The 20,826-nt window shown below is 36.6% G+C and overlaps 1 protein-coding gene across 1 annotated transcript in view; it reads right to left on the bottom strand.

Moving 5' to 3' along the window:
• Window positions 1–3,983: 3,983 nt before the first annotated feature.
• Window positions 3,984–20,826, bottom strand: part of LOC132561766 (neuropeptide prohormone-4-like) — a 54,720-nt gene continuing 37,877 nt past the window's right edge. The window contains exons 2-6 of the mRNA XM_060226466.1: window positions 18,876–18,946; window positions 18,055–18,221; window positions 8,513–8,644; window positions 5,627–5,740; window positions 3,984–4,177 (exon numbers count right to left, since the gene is read on the bottom strand). Coding sequence (XP_060082449.1) covers window positions 3,984–4,177; window positions 5,627–5,740; window positions 8,513–8,644; window positions 18,055–18,221; window positions 18,876–18,946 — 678 coding nt within the window. The remainder of the gene's footprint in view (window positions 4,178–5,626; window positions 5,741–8,512; window positions 8,645–18,054; window positions 18,222–18,875; window positions 18,947–20,826) is intronic.

Raw genomic sequence — 20,826 nt, 5'->3', positions numbered from 1 at the left:
TGTTCCTACCTTCATGTCAGTAAATTGTTCCTACCTTCATCTTAGTAAATGATTTTTACATTTTTGTCAATAAATTGTTTCTACATTAATGTCAGTGTATTGTTTCTACATCAGTGCTGAAATCAAAGTTTATTGGAATCAGTATGTTCAATATAGATTCCATATCGAAGACTGTCGGTTCTTTAGCGCTACAATCAAAGAAAAACACCATAATGCGAAGAAACAAAATATTCTTTTATTCAGAATCATAATCTTTACATGAGATTTGGACCAGTCTGCCGGAATCACAATTAATCCTGATACCATTAAATTATGTGTATACTATCTTTATGTTTTGTTTTATCTTTATATCAAAATATAATTTGCATACATTATGCAAAACTTTGTAGATGATCTTATCAAGAAGATTATATATCCAACAAATGTACACACCATATTCTCACATGGTTCATTGATAGCATTTTTCATTTCTGTGACTTACTTCTTTATTTGATTATGTTTAGCTAAAGATTTGATAAAAAATTGCTCAGCTTTGTTTTTCCCGAAACCAGAACGTGATTAGTATCCAAATTACCACATTAAGCTTAGATTCTTTTACAATAGTATATGTATGCCATAGTATAGCCTGGGGTGACCACACTAACACTGCCCACAGGACCACCAGTAAATACTTCTCCTGATAGGACACTGGACTCAACGGACAACATTGGACTTAACAACACTATCCTTCCATTCCAGCAGTCACCAAAACTCATAATAAACAACTGACAATAACGGGTTGTTGAATTATAATTGAAATTGTTGACCATATATTTCCTAGTATTGTTTTTATTGATCAATATTCTGTTAGGCCATGTAGCTTGTTGTACCCCCACCCATCAGAGAACACTTCATAATAATTGGTAGACCATGGGTAAAAATGAGTTTTGTAATAAACACTGGCGTAATATGGGCAGCAGTACTAGTATATCCATGCTAATATCCACCCAGAACAACCTGTCAAATGCCCACCCAGCTTGATCTCTGGGGACGAGCCGTACTGTCGTTTAACCAATAAGAATAAATCTAGATAGAATAAATATATATCAATAATAAATATCTAAGTATTAACGAGTATAACACAGAGATGCCACCAGAAAGCAACCGAGGCGTTAACAACTACCATAAATGACGTCACACATCTCTCGTTCAATCAAGCTGCCGCACAAGGGAGACACGCCACCACGTGACACAGATAATAAGTCAGGCTCTAAATATTCTACGTTTGTTTTTCTGTCTTAAAGCAATATTTATGTAGATTGCTCATTATAAAAGTGAAAATAAAAGACAAGAATGTTTTAAGACATGACTACATCATTGGTGTGCCATGAAATAAAGTATTCCGATATGTTGTGAAAACAAGCGTATACCATTGATTCCGGTCTAGACAGTGTAATGTCCATTTTTGCATCAACCGATTGCTCAAAGATGATTAGACAAATAAGCGGAACTGTTCCTGTCTAAACAAAGCCGTTCCATGGTAGTCTGCTTGTGAACTCTGTGTCTAATCACTTACTACGCGTTAGCGTCTTTCCGCCAGTATTAGTTATTAGATTTACAATGTTGCCGATGGAGACGCAGTCCTATCGAGATCCTCCTAAGAATGTAATCACACTGGGGATATCTTAGACTATATCACTCAAATGTAGTGTATTCCTAGCTTTCAGAATACATTGATTTTCCGTCCAAATTTGTCAACGACATTAGCGCGATCGGTGTGGGATGATGAGCATTTTCTTGACCCTAAGGAATAGATAATGATACGGAATAGTATTTTTTCATTACGTAATGCTAACTTCAGTTGTCCAAACATTCAGCAGACCACCAATTCCCGATCCGGTACGCATTCATACCCCTCTGTAATGCATTGGGGAATTATTGTATGAATATCAATACAAATAATATTTAGTGCATGTCTACTTCGACATTGGATGGTTACCAAATGTCACCTAATATTTTCATATATTTAATTTGAAGTATTATCAGTCTTGTATGCATTTAGGAAATATTTATTAATGAAGTTTTGGCGCACTTTTGTTATTAAGAATGCTGTTCCGATACATTATCAGATTGGCTGTTTCTGCTTATCCAACTCGGCTTTGTTACAACGATACATCAAATACATTGATATACCACGTTATCTACATTTTATTTCTTTTCATTCAGACAATTCATCTGATTCTGTTCATTGGTTAGTCTGACAGCCAAATATGAGCCAATTGGCGAGAGATTAAGTACCGTGGTATACTATACGGCTTGAAAAGGATCATGGACAGGGAATGTCTCAGTGTCACTTTGTGTTATAAACACTGGGTAACACTGTCCAGACAGTTTATAGCCGGATGGCTTCCTGCCTCACATATTTACCGACTTGTCACACCACCTAATCTTTATGAAGCTCATTCGGATCCTCTCATAATTTCTATTTCTCGGATCTACTCAAGATTATCATTGGCGGAGTGAAATCCATATGGATATATCAATTGGTCTGACTTATCTCAGCGATGACATCGACATCTAAGTGGGAAAATATATTTATTTACAAAAAGGCTTTGCTGAGAGTTTATTACATATCGGATAAGGAACGAAATACGCGGATGTGACAATGCTAGGCGAATAAGTTAAAAAAACCCCAGTCTTTCCCTAGTATAAAGCGAATGCAGAAGAGCAATATGCCACAAGCATACTGACAGAGAACAAAATTAAGCATTGCGTATGAAATCATGTAAAAAGGCATATGTATATCCTATGTAATTGTAATAATCACAAGTCAACATTTAATTCAAATATACCATGCAATACATCCTATATACTTATCAGTATATACACACCTATATGTAGCAGCTAAACAAGTTATAGTGTTTCTATAGGGTAAATCTTTTGTATTTGTCAACCATATATCATGATTCCTGCATCAAAGTTAATTTTCTAATTGTTATAGGCCTATTAGATAAAGATAATGAAAAATCTTGCACTGCCAACGATTCTTATGGCCTTACCTATAGTACAAATATCATAGTTACTGTTGGGAGGATTAAATATGTTATACAAGTAATATATGTTACCTTACTCACTCATTAGTTTTTAATCGTTTATTTTCTACTGGATTTATAATTTTAATGAATCTAATTTTTTGCTAAGCAGCTTATATAAAAACTCTAGCGATGTGATGTTAAAATCGGCTGATAACAGAGGTCTATAGCGTTTCTGTATATATTGATTTTGTAATCAGTGAATCTTTCATAAATCTTGTACTTCAAAAAAGATATAAATCTTGGAATGTATCGCGTAAGTAACTGGCGTTTAAAACATTAGGATTTCGAAAAAATGGAATTTGGAAACAAAATTATCGTGTTGTGATATACTTATTAACACTGGAATGTGAGACAGTTAAGTGTTATACTAAACAATGGCTGGTGTACATGGTGTGGCCGAGGACAGACTGGGATATGTTTAGTCGACAAGATAACGGTATATATACCTCCTGCCCTCTCACACACTCTCTCAGTCCCAATCTAAAAATCATAAATGTCCATTGTCATAAGAAATGTTCGTTTCCCTATTATTACCATATCATAACTTAGTTTTATATACCAAATAAGATATCAATATCAGCATCTGATACTATAAAGAAAAACAAATTTTAAAAAAAATTAATATCCAGGTCCATTCCTTGTGTAAATTTGTAAATGAGGAACGCAGGTTGGACTACCTATACCAGACGTGCCGTAAACATTGAACATCGTCGTCCTTAACTGATCTCAGACAAAAATAAATTCTCAAAATTATGTAATTGGAAAATAACTTCTGTTTGCGTCGTCCGTAGATTTTTCTTTCTTTTTTTTTACAAAATAATTATCTATGTCATGTTTCTTTTTTTTAGTTCATTTTTTTTAATCAAAGACGGCTGGCTTCCGTATTTGGAATGGTCATTGCCAATGACGTCAGACTTTGAGTCCTCCTGTCCGGAATTTGTCAAGCATGTAGCTGACGTCATACCATTCTTCCTCTGGCATTCCTAATTTTCTCAAAGGTCGTTCGTCACCCTGCAGCACTGCTTCAAACGCCTCATGAAGATTATCTGCAGCATTCTCGCTCATCCCAACCATCAACTTCAAATCATCCAAGTCTGATGCAGCTGTTAGAAAAAAAGAACTGTTCAGTTCTACGTTTTTATATAACTCATAGCATCACAGAATAACAATCAGCGGATGTTAATGTGTACTGGAACATTGAGTATATGTATGACTGACTTGGATACAAATTATTGCACTCAGACGCAGAATGTTAGATTTCATACAGAGTATAAAGTGACTACTGTATAGCATGAAGATATTCTAGAATTACAAATTAGCATAATTGTTTTTGTTATAAGTTACCATAGATAATATAACACTATACCGAAATTGGATTTACTTTTACTTTCAGTTCATACCGTCCAGTAAACGTAAGAGGGTGGTGTAGATATCCACATAGTTCTTATAAATAGCTAATTTACAGAATCGAACAGTATAGGTATCCCCACAGCTCTAACTGACCCTGTTACCCAATAGTTTTATATTTATCCAGTGTATGTAGTTAGACAGAATAGGTATCCCCACAGCTCTAACTGAACCTGTTACCCAATAGTTTTATATATAATAAGTGTATGTATTTAGACAGAATAGGTATCCCCACAGCTCTAACTGAACCTGTTACCCAATAGTTTGACAGAATAGGTATCCCCACAGCTCTAACTGACCCTGTTACCCAATAGTTTTATATATATCCAGTGTATGTAGTTAGACAGAATAGGTATCCCCACAGCTCTAACTGACCCTGTTACCCAATAGTTTTATATATATCCAGTGTATGTAGTTAGACAGAATAGGTATCCCCACAGCTCTAACTGACCCTGTTACCCAATAGTTTTATATATATCCAGTGTATGTAGTTTGACAGAATAGGTATCCCCACAGCTCTAACTGAACCTGTTACCCAATAGTTTTATATATATCCAGTGTATGTAGTTTGACAGAATAGGTATCCCCACAGCTCTAACTGACCCTGTTACCCAATAGTTTTATATATATCCAGTGTATGTAGTTAGACAGAATAGGTATCCCCACAGCTCTAACTGACCCTGTTACCCAATAGTTTTATATATATCCAGTGTATGTAGTTAGACAGAATAGGTATCCCCACAGCTCGAACTGAACCTGTTACCCAATAGTTTTATATATATCCAGTGTATGTAGTTTGACAGAATAGGTATCCCCACAGCTCTAACTGAACCTGTTACCCAATAGTTATATATATATCCATGTTACCCAATAGTTTTATATATATCCAGTATGTAGTTAGAAAGTATATTTTTATATATATCCAGTGTATGTAGTTAGAAAGTATATTTATCCCTATTGTTCTGTCTGTTTTAATATACCAGTATACGTTTATATCTCTTTTATCTGCTGCTATTATAATGTGTATTTATTTATGTTACACTCATTTTGCAGTTTCTGAAGTCTAAAAAATGATAACCAAAATTTTGGATAAAAAAGTAACAAGTTGAAGGCCAGGGATAGTTAAAAGTAGTGTTTCTACTTACTTGCAAGACTGTGGGCTACCAGTTCTGGGTCTGCTCCGTCAAAAAATTTAGGGATTATCCAGTTTTCGTTCTTTAGCAGAAAATCCTCTATTTCCTCTACGGAGGGTCTGTTTTCTGAAAAATGTAGGCAAAACAGCACTTAAACGAAATTATACAAAATATAAATTACGGAAGACAAACTTACAATATATAATTAATACTCGCAATCGATGTACAAAATCACTAAAGAAAATGTATATGCAAAGGGATTAGATGTCAGAATATGTAGGCCGGCAGAGCAAACCTGCTGCAGATGATAACATCGTCAAGGAAACGAGGTGAAAAATTAACGAGCATAAAGAATGTCAATGTGAATATAGTGATGTTGAATATCACCTAATGAGGTTATAATGGTGACTAGGACTTGAATAAACCTAATAATGTCACTCGGCTTTCGCCACCTATCGTGGATATAATGATATTAAAAATAAAATCTTCTGTGACCTTTTAGTACCGGAGACAAGGACAGTAAGAGATTTGGGTTTTGAGAAAGAGGGAGACAATCTATCCTCTTCGGTATTATTATCGTTCAAAGTGAAATCAGGCCATCATGCGAGAACAATGGGAAACCACGTGATTTACATCATCAATCTAGTTTATCTTGGCAAAAATATATGTTTCACTAAATGTGTTTTTGTTCTTGAAAAAAAGAAATATCTAATACTAACAGATTTGTGTTTCTAGTTTCTAGGTAGATATTTTCATCTCAAAGAGGATGTAAACGCGATAAAGAATGTATTTCATCGAGCCGGAAATCAACATGCCTTATGAAACGATATGTAAAAATTATACCAAATTGTCGACATGCCAGCAAAACTCAGTCTCGATATGAATCAGATGAGAACAAAATAGGAATGAAAATTAACATGAAACTCTCAAATCAGCGCATAAGAAATAGATAAATATTTAAATAAACATATGCCCAGGAAGGTGTCTTGAGCCTTATCGGCGACATTCGCCTTATGGGTACTGGTCAATCTAGGTAAGTTATGTCACGTTCTCTTGAGAAACTTGTTTATGAATATAACGATACAAGATATTTATTCATTTTCCAAATAATTGTTATATCTTATACGCCATTACACAACCGACAGGTACTTGTTGGAATTGTTTCGCGATTTCAACTCCGTTTTTCTGTAATCAATAAAATCCTGGAATTCAGACGAGTAATAATTTCAATATATCAACCATGCTCTGTTGGCTAGTAATGAAGTAGTCAAAGTTTTATTGATTTTCTCGTGAACATACACTCAGCTTGATCGTTCGCACTTTCCTCCAAGGGCTGTTTGTGAGAGTATCACGATCCTGTTGTGGTAATTAAAATTTTATATCGTCAAACAGCAGAACATAAGAAAGTGACGCGAATTCACCTAAATGTGTCTATAAATCAGGAGTATTACTGTAAATGATAACAAAATAAATATCAACATTCTTGTATTTATCAAATAAACAGCGCAGTTTTACAATCAGATATCGAAAGAGGGTTTATCAAGGACATACCATAGATCACGGAGACTTTACTAAAAACAATCGGAATATAAAATAAAATCTTTTTGTTGGGATATTTCATGTAGATGTAATGGCCAGAGTAATCATGTATTCGAATCACCTGTCCCTACCACTTTTCATGTATTTAGGGATTTTGGTCTATAAACATCGCCTTTTCAATGGCAATGGCAATTTGATTATATAAACATTTACAAATGTATTTTTAAACGTTGATAAGTATCTTGCTTGAGAAGTGTATGCTATTCTTCCTACAATGTAGAGAGTACCTAACATACTTAAACCGATGTATTCTTTACAAACAATAACTTTTGTGTAATATATGTATAATATCGATTTCTGACATACATAGAGTTCATATACAACATATTACTAATTTCTGATAAACAATGCCTTTCGAGTTACATATTTTTAATTTCTGATGAACAATAACTTCCTTGTTACATATTTCTAATTTTTTATATACAATGACTTCCTGGTTAAATATCACTAATTTCTGATATACACTGACTTTCTCGTTACATATTACTAACATATGACATACTTTCGCGTTAAGTATCACCTCTATTTGACATACAATGTTTTCGTATTTACTTAAATGAAGTAACTTTTGTGACTTTCTTGTGACTTAAAACGTCGTCCCTTTCTTAAATTACCTATATATCTTTCCATGATTTTATTAATGTTCTTGTCTTTTATTTGAGGAATGTTTTCTGTGATGAAACACATGTCTATTTACATTGGCGTAAATGCTTTTTATCGTTAACGGATCAACTTAAATCCCTAGTTACCCCAATTTAAATACAATTCGATGCACGTACAGAAAAAAAAAAAAAACAACAAAAAAAAAAAAAAAAAAAAAAAAAAAAAACAAACAAACAAACAAAAAGAAAAACTTTTAAAAAAAATACAAATAACCCCATACACACCGTTAGAATATCTTTCAATTAAGCAACCATGTCGCAACGAAAGGAGTAGGTAGCTCCACCTGGATATAATATCGATCCTGGAGCAAACGGTATATTTGTATATAATGTTTCGTTACATTTAGATGGCTTACATGTCTCGTCACATTTAAAACACGCGTATATATGTAAGATACAGGGATGTAAGGATTTTACTTACAGCAGAAGTAATGACCACACCATATATTCTAGCGCGAGCCTAATCCCGATTCGTTGTTATCGATAAAAACAAACATCGGGGTAAGGTATTAATTGACTTATGAACATAAGATTTATCTTGTTTATTTTACGATTTTAACTACTTTTTTAATATACTACAAACACGCATTATAATGTGCTGAAACAACCATGACATCGACTAATGCACAGTACTTACTTGCGTTGCATACACGAGGGTTCTCGTCGAAGCCTTCGGGGCAGTCCCTGACATGGTTACAGATGTATTCCAATGGTATACATGCCCCGGCTGTTTTACATAAAAACGGCCTGTCAGGAGGACAACTGTTTGCTACAAAATAAAAAGGTAACTTGTATGAACATGAATAGGTTGATAATAATGAAAAAAAGCAAAACAAATGACGTATGAACAGGTTGGTAATTATAAAAAGACAACTTGTATGCACAAGGTGAGGTTGGTGGATAACTAGGCTGCAGAAAGGGGACGTGTGTATTAGATGGCTAGGCTACAGAAGGGGACGTGTACATTGGATGCCCAGGCTATAGAAGGGGACGTGTACATTGGATGGCCAGGCTATAGAAGTGGACGTGTACATTGGATGGCTAGGCTACAGAAGGGGACGTGTACATTGGATGGCTGGGCTATAGAAGGGGACGTGTACATTGGATGGCCGAGCTATAGAAGGGGACGTGTACATTGGATGGCCAGGCTACAGAAGGGGACGTGTACATTGGATGGCCGGGCTACAGAAGGGGACGTGTACATTGGATGGCCGGGCTACAGAAGTGGACGTGTACATTGGATGGCTGGGCTACAAAAGGGGACGTGTACATTGGATGGTTAGGCTACAGAAGGGGACGTGTACATTGGATGGCTGGGCAATAGAAGGGGACGTGTACATTGGATGGCTAGGCTACAGAAGTGGACGTGTACATTGAATGCCAGGCTACAGAAGGGGACGTGTACATTGGATGGCCAGACTACAGAAGTGGTCGTGTACATTGGATGGCCAGGCTACAGAAGGGGACGTGTACATTGGATGGCCAGGCTATAGAACGGGACGTGTACTTTGGATGGCCAGGCTATAGAACGGGACGTGTACATTGGATGGCTAGGCTACAGAAGTGGACGTGTACATTGAATGCCAGGCTACAGAAGGGGACGTATACATTGGATGGCCAGACCACAGAAGTGGACGTGTACATTGGATGGCTGGGCTATAGAAGGGGACGTGTACATTGGATGGCTGGGCTACAGAAGGGGACGTGTACATTGGATGGCTGGGCTATAGAAGGGGACGTGTACATTGGATGGCTAGTCTACAGAAGGGGACGTGTACATTGGATGCCCAGGCTATAGAAGGGGACGTGTACATTGGATGCCCAGGCTGTAGAAGTGGACGTGTACATTGGATGGCCAGGCTATAGAAGGGGACGTGTACATTGGATGACTGGGCTACAGAAGTGGACGTGTACATTGGATGGCCAGGCTATAGAAGGGGACATGTATATTGGATGGCTGGGCTATAGAAGTGGACGTGTACATTGGATGGCTAGTCTACAGAAGGGGACGTGTACATTGGATGACTGGGCTACAGAAGTGGACGTGTACATCGGATGGCCAGGCTATAGAAGGGGACGTGTATATTGGATGGCTGGGCTATAGAAGTGGACGTGTACATTGGATGGCTAGCCTACAGAAGGGGATTTGTGAAATAGATCTTTAGGCCCATAGCTTGGGGAGTGTATACTGGATCAATCAGCGTAAGGGGGTGATGTAAACACCGAAACGGTGGGAAATCAGACACCATCATCTACAGGTAAACTACGAATTAATCTTTTTCACGGATAAAACCCAAAACATATTTCGACTTAAGATACAACTAAAATATTTTTGAGAACATCTGAAAACGGCACAGACAATTGTATTTGTAAAATAAATGTCTATATTTTACATTAGTAAATACTAATGCAAAACATTCCAACCTGCACTAACGTTTATCGACCTCGATATCAGTCTTTACATGTAACTTAAAGCGGAAATCCTACACGCATGTTGTACAGATTACCTCAGAGACACATTGATACAAGCCAAGACAATTTGCCTCTACTAATGAACGAAGTCGCTGTGAGATAAGCCACCAGAAATTTGGCCGCTGCTACCTCTGTGTACATATTCTCTTTTTAATGAGGTGAGGAAGTACTTCTTCGTCATCTAAATTACAAATAAGGCGGAAGTAGGCGCCATTATCAGGTCTGTGTAGACTACCACATGTGTATAAACCAAGTTTAATGCTCCGCAATTTCACAAAGAGTCCAACAACAACCTTCTCATGGGACGTTTGAACTGCGAACATAGGCCGCTCAAGGTCTTTTATCTGCCTTCGCTGTGCCATACACACATTTCAGTGAGGGTAATACAGACATTAGCTACTAGATGCCCTCAGTTTTAAAACCGCTCCGATAGATATAAACAGACAAAAATATTTCAGGAAAAGTATTTCGGTTCGTCTCCATTCAATCACTTTGGATTTTCTCATCATTACCCTAAAATATCGGTTCGAACAGGAAGAAAGGTAGACACTTTCACAGCCGGATCGTTCAATGAGCTACGCTAACAATTCTATATACAAGAAATCCAGAGGAAAGGTGCTCGAAAACATAATGAGAGAAGTTTAATCAAATTGGAAGCCCGTCATTCCGAAACGGTCAACATAACTTGGTTGTCATTTCATATCTAACATGTATGTGGGTATTCATGTTTTTAATGTTTCCCATGTACCGGGTATAACTATTTTCCCTCGTCATGTTTTAAGTATATTCTGGTTGACGTGTTTGTTATATCTTTACCGTATAATACGTGTATCTGGGGAGTTTTTAATATTTTCCCATCATCGTGGACTCGTAACATTGTATCTACATATGACATGTATGCTATGTGTAACGTATTTATATCGTAAATATCGACAACATGTAATTCTATTTCTGTTGATAATTCTATAAAATTCTATTCGTGATTTTTTCTATTACCACAGATTGATATGGTCTACAAGCAGTGTTCGTTTTGGCAGTCGGTCTGTTTGCACTATGATGTGTCAGTTACCGTCACTCATACTTAATTGTTTACAGAAACATCAGCTATCAGCATAATAGCATACAGGAATACCAAGTCCATAAAAGTAAACGATTAAGGAACTAAATCTGTGAGTCCATGCAATTTTAATGGACTGCTCAAGGCCTTAAGCATAATGAATATTGTGGACCACTGTGATCTATCCAATTGATATATCTCACGCTCTGTATAGCATTAATGGCTTGATGGTTGCTTACGGTCAAATAAATTTCGATCATATGATAATAATCGTTTCAATATATTTCAATAACACTAGCTAATTAAGGCGGAGCTCAACACATTTACGTGTTTATATCCTTTATAGCAACACTGCTACAAAAAGTCCCCATAAAATGCCTATAAATGGTGATATACGAAAGACAAAGTATATTCCCCAAGTGAAGTTTGTTGCCACGGTACATGTTAGACACGCGGTATTTGGATAAAAATCTCAATATTGACAGAAAACTTTGCGTGTATGCTTATACATCTTCAATCCAAAATTTCGATTTTCCTGTTATCAACAAGAGCATGCAGTTTCCTGTTGAACCAGTGTAGTTAAACAAAGCTTTGTTTGATATAAAACATGAGCTATATTGGTCCTTATTTTGCACACACCCCTGTTGTCAGCCAGGATCGATGTCAGGGTCCATTGTTACTACTGTTATGTTTTGTTTTACCACATAAAAATATCATTTACAGGATACCATGAAGAAACCGTTGGCGATTACCCCATTTACCATCTATCTGTTCAAACATTATTGACCTAGATTCTACACCCGGGTAGAGTTTCCCTGTCCCGCACATCAAAATATAGGCTGTATTAATCATCATTACATTATGTCAAATCTTAAATACTGTACTGTCAGTTGCCAAATAATAGTTTTGATAATATTTAGAAAACGTTGGTATTCTGAATCGCTTTTCATTGATAGTTCACATAACAAGGAAATAACAAGAGGAGTTTACAAATTTAATCTACAGTGTCGTCAAAGGCGGAGAAGGAATAGGAGAGACGCCAATTGAATGAGAAAAAAAAGACCTCCACACGTTGTTACTGAGGAAATCAATCTTCAAACCTCATGTCGGATTGCTGTAGAGAAGATACAGTGAGATGAAACAAGACCTAAAGATCAGATAATCAAACAAAGTGGTGTTATAAAGGCTAGACAACATCAGTTTAAAACAAAAATCTAATTCATAGAAAAAGTAATTTTCTACGGAAAAGCAAACAATATCTCCAACAAACAAACAAAAAAGTCTTCAGGTCTGAATAAACGACACCATTGAAACATGGAAGTTTGATATTTTAAAATTAAAAACAAAAAGTAGTGCAATATATCAAAAGTCGTCATAATTAAACCTCCAGAATGTGGAAATACAGACACAACGCTCTATGTGGTGTTCTTATTTAAATGAATTAAATTTTAAGATAGGATTAGTAATTTTGTAGCCATTGTTATATTATTGCAGATGCAAGATGATAGAGTGTTCCGGGAGAAGTAGCGCCTTCTGTATCAACACCAGAATCCACCAACCAAGGCTAGGTCAAGGACATGTTATGTCACATGGTTCAAATAATCAGCGAGTTTACTGCGGAAATAGACGAAATATCTAACAAGGGACAGGATATTCACTTGAGCGTCGTTTTTAACAATCTTCTAGATTGCAGATAACTTTCATTCCCGAGGTTTGCCGTAAACTGCATAGCGTTGTTTCAGAAAATACACATCTACTTGACGTTCGTTTGGAATTATCAAATTTATGAAAATTACGTACATTATTTGGTAAAAGGCTTGTGCACCTTCCCAATCCAGATTTTGACATTTCATATATAAAACTAAATTTATGTTAAAAGGTGTCGTTTGTGTGTCTTTTGTACAATCTGCCATAAGGATCAAGGTACCTTAACTATAATCGTTTTTCTGTAAGCGTTCGACATCTATTACTAAAAGTATAGGATAGAAATATTTGAGCGTCTGATCAACTGTGTTAATAGTTTACCCCGTTATAATTGACTTTTTAAAATCATTACTGTTTGGCTGATATCTTAATTCTCTAGTTGTTGATTAACCCGAGAGCGTGACGTCATCTGAACTTAAGTTGAGAATAATGATATTTGTTGCTAATTATTGTTGTATACATGTAAGTAGACAAACTGTAGTACGCTAAATGTGTTTCAAATATAAAGAGAAATTTTTGTCATGACGGTGTAGTATAATTGTTTTGTGTCCCGAAAATTCAATCATCCTCTACACTAAGGTACATCTATCAGATATGTTACCATCGTTACTGAATTTTTCCTTATTAAGTGCAAAAGAGGAATTAGTCATGTTTCATCTTCTAATTGTAGCAGAAATTCAGTTTAATTTAAATTTCTTCGTGTTAGCTGTAGATATGAATATCAAAGTGTTGTCTCTAATGTCGCCATGGTGTTAATCAACAACTAGACCTGTTATTCAGCAATGTCAAAAAACGATCCTGTAATTATTGTAAAGGACAGGAAATACATGTATTTTGATTAAATTCAAACAAAATTTCAAACAATGCGCTTGTATGAATTTCTACAATAACATGCAAAACGATTCTTTGTTCTGCGTTCAGCGTGTCACCTCCGCGTGTTCGTTTGCTCGTAAAGATGTTTCTACAACTGTGAAAATGTTGGGCCAGCAACTGAAATCGTTTAGAGTAAAAATCGTCATAGATTCCCCCAGACGCCATTCTGCCTCTGAGAACCTCTACATCTTTATAAACAATTCAACTTAAGAACCCTCAAGGGGTTTCTGGAAGGGTCGAAATGACAAACGATCTGTGCGGCATGAAAGTCTAAGATGGTTATAACTGTATGTCGACTTTTTCATGATTAATCCTACATTTGTAGGTCGACGTCAATAAAGCGAGAATCAGCAGGCTCCCTCACGGGAATTCTATCCATTTCCACGATCAAAGTAGTCCCTTCTTACTAAACACTTTCCTAGTCACCAACAACTAAGCCTTATGATGTATACAATCTTGAAATGTGTCTGTGTGGTGTCCTTTGTCCGGACAGGTAATTAATTTTACGGAATGAGTTATTGTCAACATTTGTCTCAGATTCTAACGCACTGATTTTGTTTGCCATTTAAAATGAATAAATGTTATAAAAAAAATCGGGGAAACAAACACGGTTATTGTTTTCGAAAACGCTCATCCCATATGTTATCGTTACTACAATTGTGCTGCCATACTATAATGGCAGAAGTTCAATTTCATACGAGTTTTGATATTAAAGTTGTTGTTCATGACTTCGTTATTTCAACGTCTTTGGGACTATTGCAATCCAAAATAATGTTAGAAACTGAAAAATATTTGGATAAATTGTTAAATGTCTGGTGACTGTCACAATCTATCAAATGTATAACACAAATATTATGGCTCTTTTTAGCTGTAAATAACTCATCAACATCAATCCTGACAGTCTCTACGGTTTAAATTGGTTAACAACTTACAGGTAATAAGCCTTGACTCCATCACTCATAGCACCTACTTTATAAGAAGGTGTGGGTCGTAAGAACGTTTCTGTTTCATTTTGTAATTAGTTAGTTAAACAAGCTGAAATTTAGATTGGTATCCTTGTATTATTTTGTGATTAGACCGTTAAACAAACTGCAATTTAAAGTGGTATCCTTCTAAACCATTATATCACTGTGTGGTGCCAATTATAACGTTTAAAGATAGCTTATCGATTGCTTTACATAGTATGTAATTTTCTTATGAAAAGACGTGTTGTTTAAAGTAAATATACGCATTGTATAAAATTCCAATACAAATTGAAAATCAAGACATATAACAATTCTTTGTGCTATGTGAAGCTTGATGTGTTTTAGTATGCCTGTTGTTTACTTGTAAGCGTAGGAACTTATAGTGACCAATACTGACCAGGCGGGTATAGGCAATAAAGCAGAAGGCTTATCCTTCCGTAACACCTGGTCTTATTATTATAAATGTACTTTCCTAGGGATTCCGTTAATAGATTTCTTTTGTTAATGTTTTGTCCTAGTTTCAACGACTTTGTCTTTGAATAAAAACTCTGTTCACTTGTCAGTATTTTCTTAGTTGTATTTTAACAGTCGAAGCAAAATATGCCGCTGACAGAGGTACTACAACCTTAGACATTGTGAAGCAACAACGACAACACAACACTACATTGTATTATAATAACTAAACTTTAAGTGGAAGGAAATGTAGTCAAACGTTAAATAGATATAAAACAAAACGTTATTTACCACCACAACAAAATATTAACAGTTTAGTTGTAGGAACCATTGAAAACAAAATAAAAAAGTTTATGCTGGGTTGTAATTTATAAAGTGATCCCTAATAGCACAGGTATATAAGTTACATGTTTAATGAGGAGATGCTTCCCAGTCCGATTGTCGATCAAATCTTTTCATGAGGAGAGCTTCCCAGTCAGATTGTCGATCAAGCGTTTTAATGGGGAGAGGCTTCTAGTTGGACGGTTTATTAAGCGTTTTAATGAGGAGAGCCTCCCAGTCCGATGGTCTGTAAAGCGTTTTAATGGGGAGAGGCTTCCAGTACGACGGTCTATAAAGCGTTTTAATGAGGAGAGCATCCCAGTCCGATTATCGATCAAGTGTTTTAATGAGGAGAGCCTCCCAGTCCGATGGTCTTTAAAGCGTTTTAATGGGGAGAGGCTTCCAGTCCGACGGTCTATAAAGCGTTTTAATGAGGAGAGCATCCCAGTCCAATTATCGATCAAGCGTTTTAATGAGGAGAGCCTCCCAGTCCGATGGTCGATCAAGCGTTTTAATGAGGAGAGCCTCCCTTTCCGATGGTCGATCAAGCGTTTTATTGAATAGAACCTCCCTGTCCGATGGTCGATCAAGCCTTTTAATGAGGAGAGCCTCCTTGTCCTATGGTCGACCAAGTGTTTTAATTTGGAGAGCCTACCAGCCCGATGGTCGATCAAGCGTTTTAATGGGGAGAGGCTTCCAGTCCGACGGTCTATAAAGCGTTTTAATGAGGAGAGCATCCCAGTCCGATTATCGATCAAGTGTTTTAATGAGGAGAGCCTCCCAGTCCGATGGTCTTTAAAGCGTTTTAATGGGGAGAGGCTTCCAGTCCGACGGTCTATAAAGCGTTTTAATGAGGAGAGCATCCCAGTCCAATTATCGATCAAGCGTTTTAATGAGGAGAGCCTCCCAGTCCGATGGTCTTTAAAGCGTTTTAATGAGGAGAGCCTCCCTTTCCGATGGTCGATCAAGCGTTTTATTGAATAGAACCTCCCTGTCCGATGGTCGATCAAGCCTTTTAATGAGGAGAGCCTCCTTGTCCTATGGTCGACCAAGTGTTTTAATTTGGAGAGCCTACCAGCCCGATGGTCGATCAAGCGTTTTAATGGGGAGAGGCTTTCAGTCCGATGGTTGATCAAGATTTTCAATTAGGAAAACATCACTGTTCAAATGTCGATTTTAACCAGGAGAGCATCTTACAGTAATCGCTCAGAAAACGTTTCTGTCATTTACATGTGTTAAAGAGAGAAGATAGAAAAGAGTTTACGGATTTTCCCAACTTTAATATAAAAATCTTAACAATTAACTTGCACATCTTTTCCTTGTCATCGTAAATGGATGATTTTCTATTGATAAGGTCAGATACCTTGAAATAATAATTCGAAGCAGAAAAGGGAGGGTTACGAGTGTTTAATGATTTGGCACTGTGTAAACAACACCATGGATCTTTGATGTAGTCCTCAAGATTAACCATAAGCACAATTATCGTTGCTACATATCATGTGCTCTAGAATTGAATCCTCCGAACAAAGATAGAAATTTCACGATTACCTTAATGCTGTATACCGAATATCATTAGAATTTATCCTTGTAAAACTCCGCCACTGTATTGTGATATACATATCGAACAAAACTTATCGAATAACCAATCCAGTTCTCCTTGGAAGTGCAAACTACACTATTTAACCCTCTTAATAATCAGAATGGTAACCAGAGTGATAGTAGACCTTTTCTTTATCTACCGTACACACAGAAGTGTAACCAGGGTGTCGATCCTTTCCTTAGGAACACCATACATCCGTAGGGGTAACCAGGGCGACAGTCCCCTTTCCTAAGCTACACCATACACCCGGAGGGACACCCAGGGCAAGACTCCCTTCCCTACTGTATACCATACATCCGGTGAGGTTACCAGAGCCACAGTCACTTTCCTAAGGTACACATACAACCGGTGGGGTAACCAGAGCTACAGTCCCTTTCCTAAGTTACACCATACACCCGTACGGATAAACAAGGCAACACTCCCTTTCCTAAGGTACGCCATACACCCGGTGGGGTAACCAGGGCAACAGTCCCTTTCCTATTGTATACCATACACTCAGAAGAGTAAACACTCGAACAAAGTTTAATGTATAATAACATATAACATACGTAAATAAAATATTGAGACAAGGTATCAGTGTACCAAAGCTAAGTATAAAGTATTAAAGTTCTTTGATGACGACGATGATGATGATGATGATGATGATGATGATGATGATGATGATGATGATGATGATGATGATGATGATGATGATGATGATGATGACGACGACGATGTTGATGATGATGACTCACCTGGTGCTAAAGAAGATTTTTTCTCAAGTATGTATGGTTTCCTGAGTTGCCGTAGCCGTGAAAAGTCGATTTTCATACCATATACGCATGCGCACGATAGAACGAACAGAAGAACAGCTATATCCTGCCGTCCAACCCCTCGCATCTGCAACAACAAAACATAACACCTCGTTAAAAAGTTTGAAACACCATATTTGGCTGTCCATTGATTGAGAGAGAGAGAGAGAGAGAGAGCATTCTCGCACCCTCGCAAATAAATAGGTACCCACAAAGATTGTTTATCAAATTAAAAAAAAAATATTCAATATTCGCGAGAGATGAGGTTTGGTTGAGGAGTGATATACACTTGAAATTACTACATTTTTATACTACTTTTAGAAATGGCGGGCATGGGGGCGGGGGTGTAGGGTGGGGGATAGAGTGAAAGAGAAATATCATTTTTAGGCTAAACGTACTCAGTACGCATAGCCTATTGCGACGGCCTTTCAGACAAAATTTTCCGATCCTGGCATTCTCATTGGCTGAAATATCGAAAAGAGTTTGAGCCCTCTAACGGCAATTTTCTGCGTAAATAATGCCGCGATTTTTCAAATCGCTATTTTAAAAGCATCCAAAATTAGTTTATTTTTTTAATAACAATACGATTACTATATTTTTACTTTGTTAACACTCTATCATTGTCATAAGTTAATGAAATCCAACCTCGTTGGAGTTTTAACAAGGGTGTGCATATGACGCTTAGGTAATGCGAGTAGTGTATGTACACAGGAGAACGATTCGGCACATGTTATTATCAGAATGTGTAATTGAGATATCCTTACGACTGTGACTGCGGATTGCTTTTCTGATCATTCTGGTAACGCAAGCTAAGCATTGTAGAGTCCCTGGCGTGCTGTTACAAACGAAGTGACAATAGGTCACTCGTAATACACGTCATTGTACGCATGCGTACGGTGTCATCTCTTCACGATGGGTCATGAAGACTCGAATTTCTAATTCCGATATTGTTTTAGTAAATCTTTATTACTGTTATAAAATGTACATATCCAGAACGCACCTACCCTTGGCCTGGCGCTAACATCCTAGTCCACTGGCGCGAAGGTTGATGGCACGTGATACACCAACTTGCGGCGAAACACCAAATTGATTTTAAAGTCTAATAAACACATGTTTTGATGACGCAGTTTAGTGTTGATGGGTGTGATAGAGGGGCTTCCTTTGCTTTTATGTTATCACTATGTAGGCTAAAGTGTAAATCACACATACTTTATTAATTAAAAAACTTTGAAATAAACAAATTCAATTAAGATAAAATCCACAATTTCATTAACAATTCACGCACTTTTCCTTGCAGTCGATGGCTGATCGCCTCTCGGGTGTCGAGTGCGGCACGGACGGCTATTAAAGGGCTTGATGAAACGTTTTCGATCACCTGATTTTCCTGACAGGAAACTGATACTGTCAGAACTGTGCGTTATCTTACCGACTTCCGCTCCGTATTAAATGATATTCAATGATGGGCGTAAATACATAACTGGAGGACTCTCACGCTATTTCGTACGGAGGGGTACCATAATTAAATTATTCCATAATCTTACAATATTTTATAATTCATTCTTATTCTATATTAGAAAAATATAAAAAAAAATGTTTACAAATCATTTACATTTGTTGCCAATTTTACTTCAATGAATTGCAGAACTCTTTGAAATCCACGGATTCTGTATAATGCGTTATCCACGACTTAACACTGAATGTTATTAAGGTAACGCTACACAAATTCACTCGTCAGTCACGTGCTATGGTAGAAATGCAAAATGGTAGCATCGAATTTTAATTTTAAATTCAGACAACTCAATATTGACAAATGCTTCGGCAGAATTCCCGTCTGAACGTGATCCAGTGGTGTAATCCTCTCTAGGAATTTTATATGTGTTTGATTGTGATTTCGTAAGGAATAGCCAATTAAAACGGCCGGAAAGTCCTGATTTACCATACAACGATGTGGTTTATTCTTTATTTCATTTATTTGATTGAATCATAAAAAGGAGCCTTACAATTGTATTGTCGCCTTCTATGTATGACACTTACTAGGGTATAGTGTACTCCATGTCAGTGGCTGGAAGTTCAATGATTGCCATGTAATGGTGTGTAAATGGAATATTTAAAACAACCATATTTCCCACCTTGAAGAGAATAAATATGTGAGCTGCAAGTTTGTTACCCGTCCAAATAAATATTGTTTAAAAGAAATAAGAAGTGTTTAGGATGAATCTTTAATTAAATCCTATATCAATTTAGTATTGGTTTTAAATATAAATATATACACTTTCCTGAGTGTACCTGTACTGTTGATGTTTATTTTGGAGCCAGTTATGTTCCAAAATTATTTTTCGTGTTTTTGTGCCTGTTAATCAACAGACCTTCCAAACAATTCATAATTCCAAATTAATTTTGTGGCGCATTCATTTAAACAAAAGGTCACCACAGCACCAACTATATTCACGCATCAATATCAAACAGTAATTGAATGTTCCATTAAGTCTGTCAAAACATAAAACACTGAAAAACACATAACAATAATCATTGTGATGTCGATCAGGTTAAACAAACATTCCATATTTGGTTTCAGTGTCGGGTTGGTGCACAGGTATAGACCATGTCTAACGTTACAGATTTATAGAAATCTAACACCACAAATATCTCCTGTCATAAAACGCCATTGAACAGTTTTGATTTAAATAAACAGTTAATGATGCGTGATTGAAAATA

This window comes from Ylistrum balloti, unplaced genomic scaffold, assembly GCF_031769215.1.
Source record: "Ylistrum balloti isolate Yb309-2 unplaced genomic scaffold, AGI_CSIRO_Ybal_v1 Utg371276, whole genome shotgun sequence".
NCBI lineage: Eukaryota > Metazoa > Mollusca > Bivalvia > Pectinida > Pectinidae > Ylistrum > Ylistrum balloti.
The sequence above is the reverse complement of the archived record's forward strand: the minus strand, read 5'-3'. Positions and strand labels throughout refer to the sequence as shown.